Below are 15,301 nucleotides of genomic sequence, written 5' to 3' on the forward strand. Positions count from 1 at the left end.
CAATAGTGGGGTTAGTATATGTGACAGAGAGTGTGCAATAGTAGGAGTATGATTATAGAGGAAAGGACCAGATGTGTGTATATAAGGCTCAGTAACGAGGTATGAAGGTTGTGAGTGATGACATTATTACACTGGAAACATTCACAGTCCCGCATGACTCTTTGTACATGGAACGGTAGGCAAACTTCCCTCCTCCAATGGCACATTGGTAAAATGAACTCACCTCCTCATAGACAGATTTCATCAGCTCAATTATCCCTTTTAGCTCCTGCTTTTTTAATTCCAGTTCTGTACGGTCCAAGCTACAAGAGTCCACGTCCTGTACATAATATACATACATGTGATGAGACTAGGTGGTTAAGGTCACATAGCTACTGGCTTTGAATTATGCATCTTACATCCGTTTGTAAAGCAAATAAAATGCTCATACACATGTCAGACACAGGAAATCATTGATCCTAGTGTCACCATACCCGCTGGTGATATTACTTGTGTTCTGTTCCATTACATTAGTGGTTTGTCAGAAAGCTACTTGTTCTAATTCCCACTGCATTTAATCAAATCCTACAATCATCTCTAAAATGCTTGTAAAAAACACACACAAAAAGTCTATCAAATGTGGATCATTTCAATCAAATGAGCATCTGAAATGCATTTCCACTAGTGCTAAAAATCATATTTTAAATCCCAGTGCGTAAGATGCCGTAGACATGTTATGTAATGTCACTAAAATATAAAACCTGCAAACTGTCACATTGTCCTTATTTAGGGACAGATTTATCAGCATTAACACATTCATTAGCTTCCAAATTTTGGCTTTATTTACAATAGATCCACCCTATAAATTAATTTGTGTTTTAGTTCTTTGTAGTGTCTCTAGCTGTGTATGTTTATGTATGTGAAAGTCTGCAGAGGTGCATTTCGTTATGTAATGAAGAAAAGTACAACTTTTATCTGACAAAGCTTTTTGGGCAGTTTTAAATGTTGAGAGCCACGTATTTATGTAGTACTTTTCAACTTTATAGTGATTATAACAATATACATTCTTTGTGATCACAGTTCCCGTCATTTATAAATGTCTGTCAGCAACAAGCATTCAATTCTAGTTAACTGTTTTCACAGAATGATTCATCCACTGAAAACAATTCTTCTTGATCCAAGATATTCTAATATTTTAGGAAACTTTGTATGACTAATGCACTATTGTGAAGTAACCCCCCCCCCCCCCTCAGGAATTAATATGTATCCTGGGCTACCGTTTATTTTTAATCTAAATACAAAGGCACCAATTAGATACAGTATGAAGATAGGTCGGCCTATAACAACACTTATCTGGAATTCTCTTGAATAAGAGTGTCCCTTCTTACAAATCAAGTTAATTCAGGGATCCTAATTTCATTTTCTACTCGGACAAGATTGTGAGTCCATCTCCGAAATCTACACTTGCGGTCATTAGTTTCCTGAGATCTCAGGTATGAAATCAGGGGGAAAATAGGTTTAAGTGGGAAACAAGAATTAGAGTTGGTAGTTAGTGTGGGGAAAGATTTTGAGAATCCATTGTATTCTGTGATTTCACCATAAAATCGCCTGTGTCATAAACATTTTGCCAGTGTCTCACGGACTCCCGGGAGAGTGTGGCAATCTCCCGCATGTGGCAGAATTCTGCCCACTTCCTAGTGAAGTGGGCAGAATTAGGTCCAAAACGCCGCAATTCACCGGGAACTCCAGTGTTTGGCCCCGCCCCCTACTGTCAAATGACGTGTTTGCGTCATTACGTCACGGGGGCGGGGCCAAAATGCAGTCAATTTTGTAGCCCCATCACGCCCACCTCTCCCAGCAGGCTCCCGGAAGCCAACTTAATAAAGTTGGCAAGTATGGCATAAGGTAAGCAGATAAATATCCGAATGTCTCTTGTGAGATTGTTACTTGCAGCAGAAGCAACGTATTAAGTGTTTGCTGCTAGTATTTCAAACATTAGACAAGTGATGTCTGTGGTATTGTAATAGTCCTGTAACATATCACCTGCTAAGCCTTTGTCCTCTATGGTTTGTCTTATGTAAATGAATGAAGGGAAGAATCATTTTAGATTAAAAAAAATGGTGACCATCCAAGAGATCTAATGGTTCAGTGGCCAGATACACTGAACCATTATACTAAACACTATTTTACTTTGGAAGGTGGTGACTTTTAGCTTCTAAAAAGAGTAATTTATGAACATGTAAGTGCTCAGAACGTTTCATTTTCTGCAAACCCACCTATTAGTCCACCGAGCGCGTATCTACGGGCATGCCCAGAGTCTGCTTTTTTGGGATTGCCCTGCGCAAAAACGCTCTGTGTGACCATTTGTAGGTTTGGCTGGAAATGATCTTGGTGGAAAGGTTACAAATGTTTAGCCGGGTAACATTTTTGCACGCACCCTCCAGTAATTTAGCCTTTTCGTTTTTTGTCTAAATCAACAGAGTGAGAGGACAAAGGGACTATTTCTTGTGTTACTATCGTATTTTTGAATGTTTTTATTACATGGGGTAGATATGTGCACGATATCACATAAAGTGCACCCAGCAGGTGTGACATGCATCACAAAAAGAAGATATGCTTTGCCTACTTGATGCTTTGCAATTTGTATCAAATGCAAATGGTTGTTAAATATAGCCTACAGTCTGAACAGAAAGCATTTGTCTAACCTACACTGACCTTTTGAGGCTCCAGCCACACAACTCACTGGAAATGCAAAGTGTTTTCTTAAATTGTTTAGAAAACTAAAGGAAAACATCTATTTATAAAAATGCTTGCACATAAATTATGTGCAAATACAGGAAAGCAGCAAATGAAAGACCAGTTATGGTTCTACCAGAGTAGGACATTTTGCTCTGAGCTCCTGCAATCTCTATAATATATCTGTCACCTGAACATCTGTATTTTGGCGCCCATGTTTTTTTTCTGATTGTGTCTGATTGAACCACCTGTGCTTAATTGTTTGAAGGATTTTATTGGATTAGATGACTTTTTAAGGAAATGGATTCCGATGATAGTTTCACATCTATGATGAAACCACAAGATAAACAGGGGGAGAAACTTCATCTTTGGACTGATCAGTATGGAGGCACTTTTTTTTTTTTTAAAAGACTTTGCCCGTCAATAAAAAGACAGCTGTTGAATAGTAAGATTGGGGTTTCAAGTCTGTACTTCTGAATACATGATTGACACTCGTCAGTATTATAGTCAAAACATCCTTTGTAAGATTAGTGCACTCATCATCAGTTGCGTGAGTACTCAAGAAAATCCTGGTTGCAGTATATACCTCTGCGGTATTAAGACAATGTTGTCCTGTAGTGCAGTATTCCTCCCTGGACGAAAAGAATCATTGGTCAGCCTTCTCGTAAAATCAGGCTATGGAGACCGCTACCTACATGCGGGTTGCTTGGAACGCATAAAGCGTTCCAACTTCCGGTTTGGCAACAAGTTCGCACATCCATGTCTATATTTTACACCAGTTTACAGATTGTATTGCCGTAGTCTTCAAAAAAGCAGACTGTGGGCATTCACCTCCAACGCGTTTCATCTATGCAGGCTTCCTCAGAGATTGTGAATTTTCATGCAGGCTAGTCTGTTATATAGTCAGCACCTTATGATGTCAATGTATATGCCCTCCTTTGTTGATTGGTACATCTACTGACAGCCCTGCAATGCATCTGTACCATATAACATTCTTAACAGATCCTTAATAAATGTCATAAATAAATATATACTCCATATAAATCATATTAACAAATCATATTCCTCATGGTTTAGTGGTACTTAGACAGTGTATTGATGTATATAATGAGTTGAAACTATTTTCACATAATGTCTGCTGAATTCATTGTTTATCCAAAAATAAATAAATGAATAAAAAACCCTAAGTGACAGCCAGCACCAGCGCACTCCTCCCCGCTCAGACCATGCTCACAGAATGTCGGGCGTGATGTCATCACACCCGATAGTTGCTGTGTGATTGTGTTTTGAAAACAATCAGAGCGGCCGGGCAGCGCACTCTCCCTGCCTGTCTCTGCCGAATGGACCTGCACATAGTGTGCAGCCGTAGGCAGCCTTAGCTGTCAAAAAGGGGACGGGGACTAATTTGCCCCCCTCCCCTCCTATATTGCCCCCGGTAAAATTATTTTCCAGATCCACCTCTAATAACCATGCTGCTTTCTAATCACTGTTCTGCCTATTTCTCTCAGAGAGAATGGAAATGTAATTGTTAGGAACCCCTCCAGCTAGTACAACAAAACCCGGAATCTGCTCCGAAAGTCTGGTGTTTACTGGAGCTCCTAGTGGTGGGGACAGACTTGGCTGCAGACAGACAGAGGGTCGTGAGATGTGCACTGACTGGAGAGAACCCAGGGATATTGTGTAATAGTATACAGCGGTGGTGAAGTCCAGGCAAAAGGTCAGGGCTGGCGGCAAACAACAAATCCAGGAAACAGGCAGAGATCGAGGTCACAGGCAATACAGCAGAGTCCAGTACACGGTCCAAGCTCATACACAGCAAGATCAATCCAAAGGTAGAGAAGGGAAACTGAGCAGGGAGCAGGTAAGTATGCACAGAGCAGGAACTATAACCAGCAGTGAGGCCCAGTCCTCGCTGCCTTAAATACTATGATGAACAAATCAGAAAGGAGGAGGACAGGGCTGAGAATGAGCCTCAGGAGGCTGCTAATTAATTACTATCTGGGAACTAGCATATGTCATATTACAAACCAGGAACATGTATAAATGACAAATAGAATCATGCGAGAGCTCCCCCTGGAGTTGGAGGATGTCCCTACACCCTCCTACTCTATGCCACAAAGATAACGGTGTATTGAAACTAATGCACGTGCTCGGCTGCCGCGTCTCGTAACAGTAATCTTATGTGTATTCTATTCCACAAGAAAAACTTCAAATTTTTACAGATATACCCAGCAGTTTTATACTCCAGATGGCACCCAATCATTCACATCTCCAAGCATGTACTCATTTTGTGGAAGCTCAAGGAATGAAGCAAAACCTGACACCAAGAGGACAAAGAACAGCCAATCTTAGTCTCACTAGCTATCTTCCGAGGGAGTAGAAACCTCTGGTTTATCAGACACTGCAGACTAATGTTTTCTCTTTGGCTAAATTTCCAGCAAAAGTGTCGAAGTCAGCAAATTGGATAAAGTCATTTCAATTAAAGTCGAGCCAACTTGGTTGTCTTTGTCTGAAAAGATGCGTACGGTACGCTACGACGTACATGGGCAGGCTACGGCGTGAAAGGGCGTACACATCCACTACACGTGGCAGCAACAATAATTGGTCTTTTACCATACATTCGCACAAACACGTATACTAATAAAATAGCACACATTAATGGTAGTTGCAACACATAGTCAGTTATGTCGAAATATAGTAGTATTTATATGTTATATTAGAGTTACATGCATATTAGTGAAATACACGGAACAGGTTGAAGGAATCATATCATGAGTAGTATCATAATAAACCTCTTTACATATCCTACTGTTTGGTTCACTCTGCGAGGGAATCGCAGAGTGCATACACAAGTTATGAATGATAGGAAACTGAACTACTTAAGACTAAGGAATCTTGGCGGGAAGAGCCGAGCATACCCCCTGGAGAGGTGACCCCCTCCTTTGGATTCCTTAGGATGAACTAGCCAATGATTGACAACCCCTTGGACCTTCCTGAGACCTGGACCAATAGATGCAAGCTATACCATCTTCATTGTGTTACTGTATTTTTGTGTGTATATAAGCAGCAGCTTCACATCTAGTGTTCAGACATCTTGTCCCCAGACTTCAGGATTGAATGACTGCACACTGGATCCAGAGCGCCTGCAATAAGTAATGGCTGTATTTATTATCAATTCGCTTGAGCATATTATTCTACTATTTGTGAATAAATCTTTGTGCGTTGGAAACACAAATCGAGGTTCGACAACCGTTATTGGTTAGCGACAATACGCACATAACAAAAGATATTTGTTATATTTGAAAGTATTCTTCAGGATTTGCTTAGCTATTTTAGCAGCCCTTACACCTGTCATGAGGAAACTCTAGACTTTACACTACTATTCACAATATGGTTACCTTTTTATTTTTTAATGCATTATTTCCTCCTATGCTCAACTGCAAGAGCCATGAACATAAATATTAATGATGATTTTCTGACAGACAACAAGTGGTTTTGTTTCCTGTCATACTGCCTCTAGCAAAGATCTTAACTAGAGTAAGAGACAGGTATGACTTATTGAGCAGCCTTATGACTGCTCAATTAAGTAAGTTGCTGGGGGGGATTGTCTGCCTGTGACACCTATATACTACTGTGCAACTAGTAGATGCTATGTTACTCAACAACTGGACTACATCTAAGGGTCTAAATTTAATAACTGCTGAAGTGCTGAATGTTCTCACCATTGCTCCAGAGTATAAATTACAGGAAATCGAACGATGCATCTTCAGCTAATGCTGGCTAAAAATATCAAACGCTAAAAATAAAAATATCATAGGTGAGACTGGCGAATGTTTGGCTAACATGAGAGGAAGATCCCATGGTTAAGCAACAAGGCCATGATTAGGCGTTGTAGGTGAGTGTTTTACTTTAATTATGGTGTCCATATGATGTTACACAAGCAGGCATAGCCATTAATGTCAGTACCAAAATGATTTTGCAGTTACAATTCAATCACAATGAATTGCAAATTCTGGATTTTCATGTTGAGTGTGTGATTTTGAAAAGCATGATTGTCACATTAACTTGATAGCTGTGAAATCACAGCCAGAAATGATAAGCATCTGACAGTGCAATGCAAAGCAAAACACAGGCTTTCAGGCTCATGCCATGCCGGATTAAAGACTGCGCATATGGCTTTAAATATAAACATTAATCCGTTTTCATGTTCATCACACATATTTATAATACTGGAATTTAGCTTAAATACATGTTCAGATAAACGTGTATACTGGTTATTTTTATGACGCCTCATTGTGAGACTGAGAAGACACTTCAGAAAGTGCAGGTACTGTTAAATATTATAATAGTCTCTACATTAGTATGCACAAGTTCATAATAACAGTACTAAATAAATGCAAATTTATAGCATACTGTAAAGTATTAGTTTCTGTTAATTCCTCTCTAAGACAGTATGCCAGGTTGATGTAAATCATCCTGCCAGGCTTCAATGATTGGCACCAATTATCTGAGCAGCAGTTACTCAGAGGTTTCTCACATATTTCTCAGACAGCACGTCTGCCATCAATGACTGGAAGAACAGGTCTGTCTGTAATGTTGGCAGCTTTATTGGATATTTATTATAATGTTGGTGGTGCTGTTTAATATGTCAGATTATATCTCCTGTTAACATGTTATGGGCAAGGTGTATGTAATTCTCAACTACTAGAACTACTTCAAGATGTTCGCCTTTAGCAGCCCCCTTTCTGAGGAACTAGTTATGTTCCAAAGTACTTAGTTACCCACAGGACTTAAGCTCGTGTAGTAGCAGTTGTTGATATAAAAATGCCCGGTGGAGTGGACAGAACGCAGTAGTAGGTAATGAGCGACGTTGATGGTTTCATAAAGTAAACTGAGAATCAGACTGGCACTTGCCCAGTGGAGTGGACAGCACACAGGTAGTGAGCAACCAGGATATTATTAACAGAACTCAAAGGCAGACAGGCAGAGGTTAACACGGATTGATCTGGCACTTGCCTGATAAAGTGGACAGCATACAGATGCTGTAGTGTTTCAAACTGACAATCAGACAGATGGGGGTTAATGCAATAACAAAAAGGCCATGGTCAGGAGTAAAGAAGACAGCAGTTCCTATACACAAGCCAGGGATCAGATCGAGATATATATGCAGATCTGTTTAACAAGCCAAGAGTCAGGAGTGGAGAAGAAAACAGAATCCTTTAAACTATCCGAGTCAAACACTGATCACAGAACAGGATTGAGATACAAGGAACACTATAAAGGCAGCAGCACCAACAGAAGGTGCAGGATGATTAGCTGCATGGGTGTATTAAGTGATTGCACAGCTGAAGCTGCAAGACTGAGAGCTAAAGGAAGCTTGTAACTATTTACCTAGCAACCAGCTGAATGAGTGAACTTCAGGAATGATCCTAACAGAGTAGCAGACCTAGTTGCGCAAATGACAGATCAGCCAAACAGGAGAGATCCTTATTTCTTAACATAACCACTTTGTAATTCAATTTATTTTAAGTGTTAGGCCATATTGCTGTAGTCTATGGAGCCTATGCAGCGATGGTCGCAAATCACAACTGCAAATTGTGTTGCCTAAAAAAAAAGCAACAATTACAGGCATATGTAAAGGTACAACTATCACAAGATATATGCATTCTGCACCTGTAGCATATTCCCCAATTTACACCAGGCATAGGCCACATACACTTACGCCCATATTTATAACTCTCTAATACAGGAGAAACAACTCCCTATGGCACATATGTGAAAAAATAAATTGCTTAAACACGCAGACAAAAACATAATATATGCTCATGCAATGAAGAACGCACCTATCAACTTCAGCTAAATATTCACAAACAGCCAATCACAAATGGTTTGCTATTGCTGGCGACCATCATCATCATCAGCTGCTATTTGCACCTGCCCTTGAACACCCAAAAATAATATGGCTTTGACAGGCATGTATGCCTCTGTGCCCTAGTCTGCACCTGTTCTCAATTGCACGAACGAGCCCACACAAAACCCAGTCACCGTTACAGCGCCCTTTCCCTTCCCCTCTACAGACACAACCATGGTTAAGTGCCAGAATGCAATTTGCACAAGTGCATATGCATTTGGTCCCTTTTCTGGGCTTGCACAGTGTGATTTCACACAGGATAGACTGCACAAACTGCCATAGCACTCACACTGCATCAGCCCCTGTGTTTACCTTTAATTATAGTCTCAAAGGGAATATATAGATGTAGTCAAACTTTACTATATTTGGTTTAATCGTTTAGCAAAATATATCAACATTAGTTATTCAGTGCAAATAATCTTATTTACATCTATGAAAGTGAGATCCCCATATAAAAATGTTATTCTTTTAACAAAAAGTGTGCGTGTAGAAGCTTCAATAAAGTTGTACTCAACTTACTCAGATGTCATCTTCATCTGCCTTCTGCGGTTCTTTGTTAGTCATGGCACCCATATGCCATGGAGTGCTATGCAGGTGCATGCATGACAACCCAATACACTTTGTAAGCTGATTTCCAGGACTTCTCTACTCACTGCGTAAGGACATTCTGGTGTCTTGTCTTGTGGTGGCATCAAACCTCACATGCCCAACTCCTGACATGTGAGTGCCAAAACTGGGGAGGCTCAAAAGCTACTGAATAGCTTCCAAGGTGAGTGCAACTTTTTGAAGCCCTCTTGAACAACAGATATTATTAAAAGTAAAGAATATTTGTCTGGAGATGCCCTTACAAACGTTTGATAAATTATTTAACGTATTATGCTGAGGTCAATGATCATGCAAAATCAGCTAACAAGGAGAACGTTTTCATTGCACTTTTGGGTGAACATAACTGTATAATTAGCACAAAAATGTGACAACTTAATTTGCGCTGTGTGGTCCATTCATAAATGACACAAGTAGTGCTCTATGGCAATTAATCCATCCAACACAATAATAATTGAGTGAAACCATCATACTGATTGACATAACTGGTATGAACTATAGTCTTCTCTTATTGACTATTTTTCTGCCAGTCCAATCGTTACTATAAAATCCTCACTATAACTAAAACTATAACTTATATTGTGAAAATATATTGTAAATGATCTTAGCGTCTCACTCTTCAATCTTATTAGCTGAATGAAAGGTTACCAATTTACAAACCAACTCATTCTAATTTGCAGTCTATGTAGCAGTTACACTTTAAATACAGTTTTGCAGAGTTAAGCAGAAATGTGAAATTGTGACACGTTTACCTTTTTCAGATTCACAAAGGCATATTCCACATCTGTGCGTAAACTCAGTTCATCTTCATACCTAGGGAAAGTGGATAGAATATGCTTCAAAAGTTATACAAGGTAAGTAACCCTACACTGGTACATTGTAAATCGGCACTATTTATTCTGGAAGGTGGACTATCTGATGATACATTGTGTACATTAAATACAATATAATATCAGATTAATATGATACAGGATAGTCACTAGTTCTCAAAAGATTGGGACCAGCTCCACAACCAATTTAGATATATGGATGCTCCTTCAGGGCTTAGAGCACTGGAACCAGGGCCTGCTATTAGAAGATACTGGATGTGTTGCTTTGGAACAATCACTTGACTACAAAATTCATAAAAAACTACATGTGTTTTACTGCTTCAACATCATCATCATCACCATTTATTTATATAGAGCCACTCATTCCGCAGCACTGTACAGAGAACTCATGCACATTAGTCCCTGCCTCATTGGGGCTTACAATCTAAATTCCCTAACACAGACTAGGGTCAATTTGTTAGCAGTCAATTAACCTACCAGAATGTTTTTGGAGTGTGGGAGGAAATCGGAGCACCAGGAGGAAACCCACACAAACACAGAAAGAACATACAAACTCCTCACAGATAAGGCCATGGTCAGGAATTGAACTCAGGACCGCAGTGCTGTAAGGCAGAAGTGCTAACCACTTAGCCACCGTGCTGCCCATACACTACACGGCTTGACAAATACATATATTGGTAGGTAAGGAATTAGGAGGAGCCCCCTTCCCCCTCCTGTTTTATCTTAGTCTTTAATCCCCAAGACTATTACTCGCTTGCTATTAGAAATAATATCCATGCACCTACTGCTCACATCATCAGTATGGACTGACAAGGGAGGAATTCATGAGCTAGGTAGAAAGGAAGATGAATTTTGAAGACACGAACATAAGGCCATAATGTCGAACTGTACTTCACTGTGATTGTTAGGTGCAAGGAGAGTATGGTGGGATCAGCGTTTGAACAAACAGCACAGTAGAAGCAAGTTATGCAAATTTACTTGAATTTCCCACAGAGAGTACATAGTTTATTGTGAAGAAAGCGGACTTATTTTGTTACAGTGTTGATGCCACAATATGTTTCAATATGCATATTGTGGTATGTTTCTATAGCTAAGAACGGCCTGTTGTATTAAAATAAAACCAGGTGGGTAATGCATGACAAGATGGTGAAAATCAAATACACTCAGGTGGTACGTTGGGTAAAAACTGACCAAAAGCAAGTAAGGGGTTAATTTGATGTGGACTACACATGATAATACCATGCTAATGTAATTATCCTGAGCTTTGTTCTTTTCCATGCAGTCTTTTGTGCTACTGTGGCTATCTCCAGACCTAGAGGAGCTGTCCCAATAGGGGGGATACCTAGCCCATGTCACCTGGGGGAGGTAAGGAGGGTTTGGTCAGTAAGGGCTCTAAACCAAACCGAAGATGTCCACAGATAGAGGTCCAGGGATGGGGCTTAAAAGAGCCTGTTCTGAGAGAAATGGTGTGTTTATTTTGGGTAAAGTCAGAGACTAGGGCGTATATTTACTATACTGCGGGTTTTAAAAGTGGAGATGTTGCCTATAGCAACCAATCAGATTCTAGCTATCATTTATTTAGCACATTCTACAAAATGACAGCTAGAATGTGATTGGTTGCTATAGGCAACATTTTCACTTTTTCAAACCTGCAGTTTAGTAAATATATCCCTAGAGGTAATACTCTGATGGGAGTAATTAACCCTTAGATTATACATTGCTGGACTGTTGGGACTCTACACCTGTACTCAGGGCCGGACTGGCCATCTGGCACTTCTGGCAAATGCCAGAAGGGCCGATGGCTGGATGGGCCGGCCCGACTCCTCCCGTCTTCTTGGTGGCTGGTTCCTCCCAAGGGCGTGCCGCGATTTTCGGGGGGGGGGGGGGGGTGTCGTGCTGGTGCCGTCATTCTCGCTCAGGGGGTCGGGGGGGTCAAGAGTGTGGAAGAGCCATGGGGTGCTGGGAAAGGGGGTGAGAGAGCCAGGGGGTGCTGGGAGAGGGGGTTAGAGCCAGAGGGTGTTAGGAGAAGGGGTGAGAGAGCCAGGGGGTGTTGGGAGAGGGGGTGAAAGCCAGGGGGTGCTTGGAAAGGGGGTGAGAGCCAGGGGGTGCTGGGAGAGGGGGTGAGAGAGCCGAAGGGGGTGCTGGGAGAGGGGGTGAGAGAGCCAAAGGGGAAGGGGATGCTGGGAGAGGGGGTGAGAGAGCCAAAGGGGAAGGGGGCACTGGGAGAGGGGTTGAGAGAGAGCCAAAGGGGAAGGGGGTGCTGGGAAAGGGGGTGAGAGAGCCAAAGGGGAAGGGGGCGCTGGGAGAGGGGGTGAGAGAGCCAAAGGGGAAGGGAGCACTGGGAGAGGGGGTGAGAGAGCCAGGGGGTGCTGGGAGAAGGGGTGAGAGAAGCAGGGGGTGCTGGGAGAGGGGGTGAGAGAGCCAGGGGGTGCTGGGAGAGGGGGTGAAAGCCAAGGGGTGCTGGGAGAGGGGGTGAGGGAGCTGAAGGGGGTGCTGGGAGAGGGGGTGAGAGAGCCGAAGGGGAAGGGGGTGCTGGGAAAGGGAGTGAGAGAGCCAAATGGGAAGAGGTGCTGTGAGAGGAATGAGAGAGCCAGGGGGTGCTGGGTGAAGGGCTGAGAGAGCCAGGGGGTGCTGGGAGAGGGGGTAAGAGCCAGGGGGTGTTGGGAGAGGGGGTGAGGGAGCCGAAGGGGGTGCTGGGAAAGGGGTTAAGAGAGCCAAAGGGGAAGAGGTGCTGTGAGAAGGGTGAGAGAGCCAGGGGGTGCTGGGAGAAGGGTGAGAGAGCCAGGGGGTGCTGGGAGAGGGGGTGAGAGCCAGGGGGTGCTGGGAGAGGGGGTGAGAGCTGAAGGGGGTGCTGGGAAAGGGGGTGAGAGAGCCAAAGGGGAAGGGGCTGCTGGGATAGGGGGTGAGAGAGCCAAAGGGGAAGGGGGTGCTGGGAGAGGGGGTGAGAGAGCCAAAGGGGAAGGGAGTGCTGGGAGAGGGGGTGAGGGAGCCAAAGGGGAAGGGGGCGCTGGGAGAGGGGGTGAGAGAGCCAAAGGGGAAGGGGGTGCTGGGAGAGGGGGTGAGAGAGCCAGGGAGAAAGGGGCACTGGGAGAGGGGGTGAGAGAGCCAGGGTGGTAGGTGGTACAGGAAGATGTGTGAGAGCCAGCGGAGAAGGTGGTGCAGGGGGTTAAGTGAGAAGGACAAAGGAGAAGATGGTGCAGGGGCATAGGTAAAAGAAAGTGTAAAGGGAGAGACATCTTAAGAATTCGAATGTCAGGGATGCAGCTATCATAAAACACAAGTAGTAATGAAGAATGGAAATGCACAGAGGGGACAAGTGTTAAAAAAAAATAAAAAATAAAGCCTTCATACTCCATTCACTTATATTTTCTATACCCCCACTCCTAAATTTCTGCTTCGACCACTGCCCTCTGTTCCTGCTCCCGACTGCCTGTGTGAGCTGACAGCTGCTGATCCCTGCTCGCCCAGCGCCCAGTAGGAGAACAGAACACAGGATGCCATAATCAGGTAAGTTCATATATTTTCTCGTGTGCAATATGTTTTTAACCATCCTTTCTTGAACTGGGGACACTACAGCGTATCCAATAATGTTTAACACTATGTATTGCTCATTATTGCGCTGTAATGTTTTTTGCATATTTATCTGTACAGAGATTTTTAATTAAGAGGAAAAACATTGCTTGTCATAAATTTTATCTGTAATTGTGTCAATATATCTATTTTTGTTTGCATTGTAAATGATGTATTAAGCTGCTCTTGGGACTCACACTCAGTATCTGATATGCTGTACCAATTTTTATTTGTGAATGAGTTTTTGTCTGGGCTTTACTAATGATTTGGGGGCACCACTATGGCATAATGTTATTTGGGGTCAATATTGTGGCATAATATGATTTGGAGGCACTGTTGTGACATAATATGATTTGCGGGCACTACTGTATGGTATATGTTTTGGGGGCACTACTATGACATAATATGATTTGTGGGCACTTCTGCATGACCAAATATGAATTGAGGGTAATACTATGTGGCATAATATGACCTTGGGGCACTACGATGTGGCATAATATGAACTGGGCACACTACGGTGTGGCATCATATGAACTTCTGCCAAAGGCAAGTCTTTCATTGTTGAATATGATGGGAGCCCAAAGAAGTTGCTGTATCAGGGCCCAAAATTCCTCTAGTCAGCCCTGCCTGTGAGTCAAGGGTGTAGACGTCTCCAGGTAAATAATCTAAATGTTTCCTATCTAATCAAACTGATGGATCACATCCAATTATTTCTCACCCACCTCCTCTATCCCCCTTAATTTATATACTGTGTTATTTAAAATGAATAGAAAAGATGCATATCCAATTACTGTAGTAAAACAAAATTGGTGGTATTGCTGTAGTATGGGGTGGCGTGGTGGTGGCAATGTTGTAGTGTTTTTGGGGCTTAGTATTGCTAATAAGTATGATAGGGTATTGCTGTAATGTGGGGGGTGATGCCGGTTGCTGTAATGTGGGGGTGATTGATGTAGTATGAGTGTGTGTGTGTGAGGTTATTTATTGCTGTAATTTGGGTACTAATAATGTATTGTCATGGTATTTATTGATGTAATTGGGGTGCTAACAATGTAATGTTGAGGGTCATTAGGAGAAATAAATACCCCCCCCCCCCCCACACACACACACACACACACTAATACTACATCATGTTGTACTGCACCAGCAACGTGCACTGCGCCAGCATCAGTGTGCAACAATATAGTGCATGGAGCCCACAACACGTGGGCCTGTGTGCTTTAAATGCCAGGGCTGATTTTTAGTCCCAGTCCGGCCCTGCCTGTACTGGACTTGTTACCTTGCTGTTATTGTTGTTTTACTGTCTTGTTACAAAATAAAATATTGTTGGAGTATTTCTGTGTCAGTATGGAGTGATCTGATAAACCCCTATCTTCACATTTATATATATTTATATTTTTTTTAATATTTTTTATCATTTTTAGATTTATATGGACTACCCCTTTAATGTCTCTTTGAAACTTAAGAAGACAGCGCTGGTCCAATGTAATCTATGATAAAAACAATAAATAATGTTCCCACAAGCATAAAAGTATACACAGTTTATATTTAGTAATACAATTTGATAATGAAATATATAAAGACGGACAGCTAAATTATGGATATCGATTATACTGTCCATGGTTTTTGAATGTTGTTGATATATCACAGTGAGACTACTCATAAGAGTTCCTAA

The 15,301-nt window shown here is 42.0% G+C and overlaps 1 protein-coding gene across 1 annotated transcript in view; it reads right to left on the reverse strand.

Moving 5' to 3' along the window:
- The window catches only part of LOC142141049 (keratin, type II cytoskeletal 80-like), a 53,219-nt gene that overhangs the window by 18,269 nt on the left and 19,649 nt on the right, over window positions 1-15,301 (reverse strand). The window contains exons 3-4 of the mRNA XM_075199135.1: window positions 9,982-10,042; window positions 224-319 (exon numbers count right to left, since the gene is read on the reverse strand). Coding sequence (XP_075055236.1) covers window positions 224-319; window positions 9,982-10,042 — 157 coding nt within the window. The remainder of the gene's footprint in view (window positions 1-223; window positions 320-9,981; window positions 10,043-15,301) is intronic.

Source organism: Mixophyes fleayi, chromosome 2, assembly GCF_038048845.1.
Source record: "Mixophyes fleayi isolate aMixFle1 chromosome 2, aMixFle1.hap1, whole genome shotgun sequence".
Classification (NCBI taxonomy): domain Eukaryota; kingdom Metazoa; phylum Chordata; class Amphibia; order Anura; family Limnodynastidae; genus Mixophyes; species Mixophyes fleayi.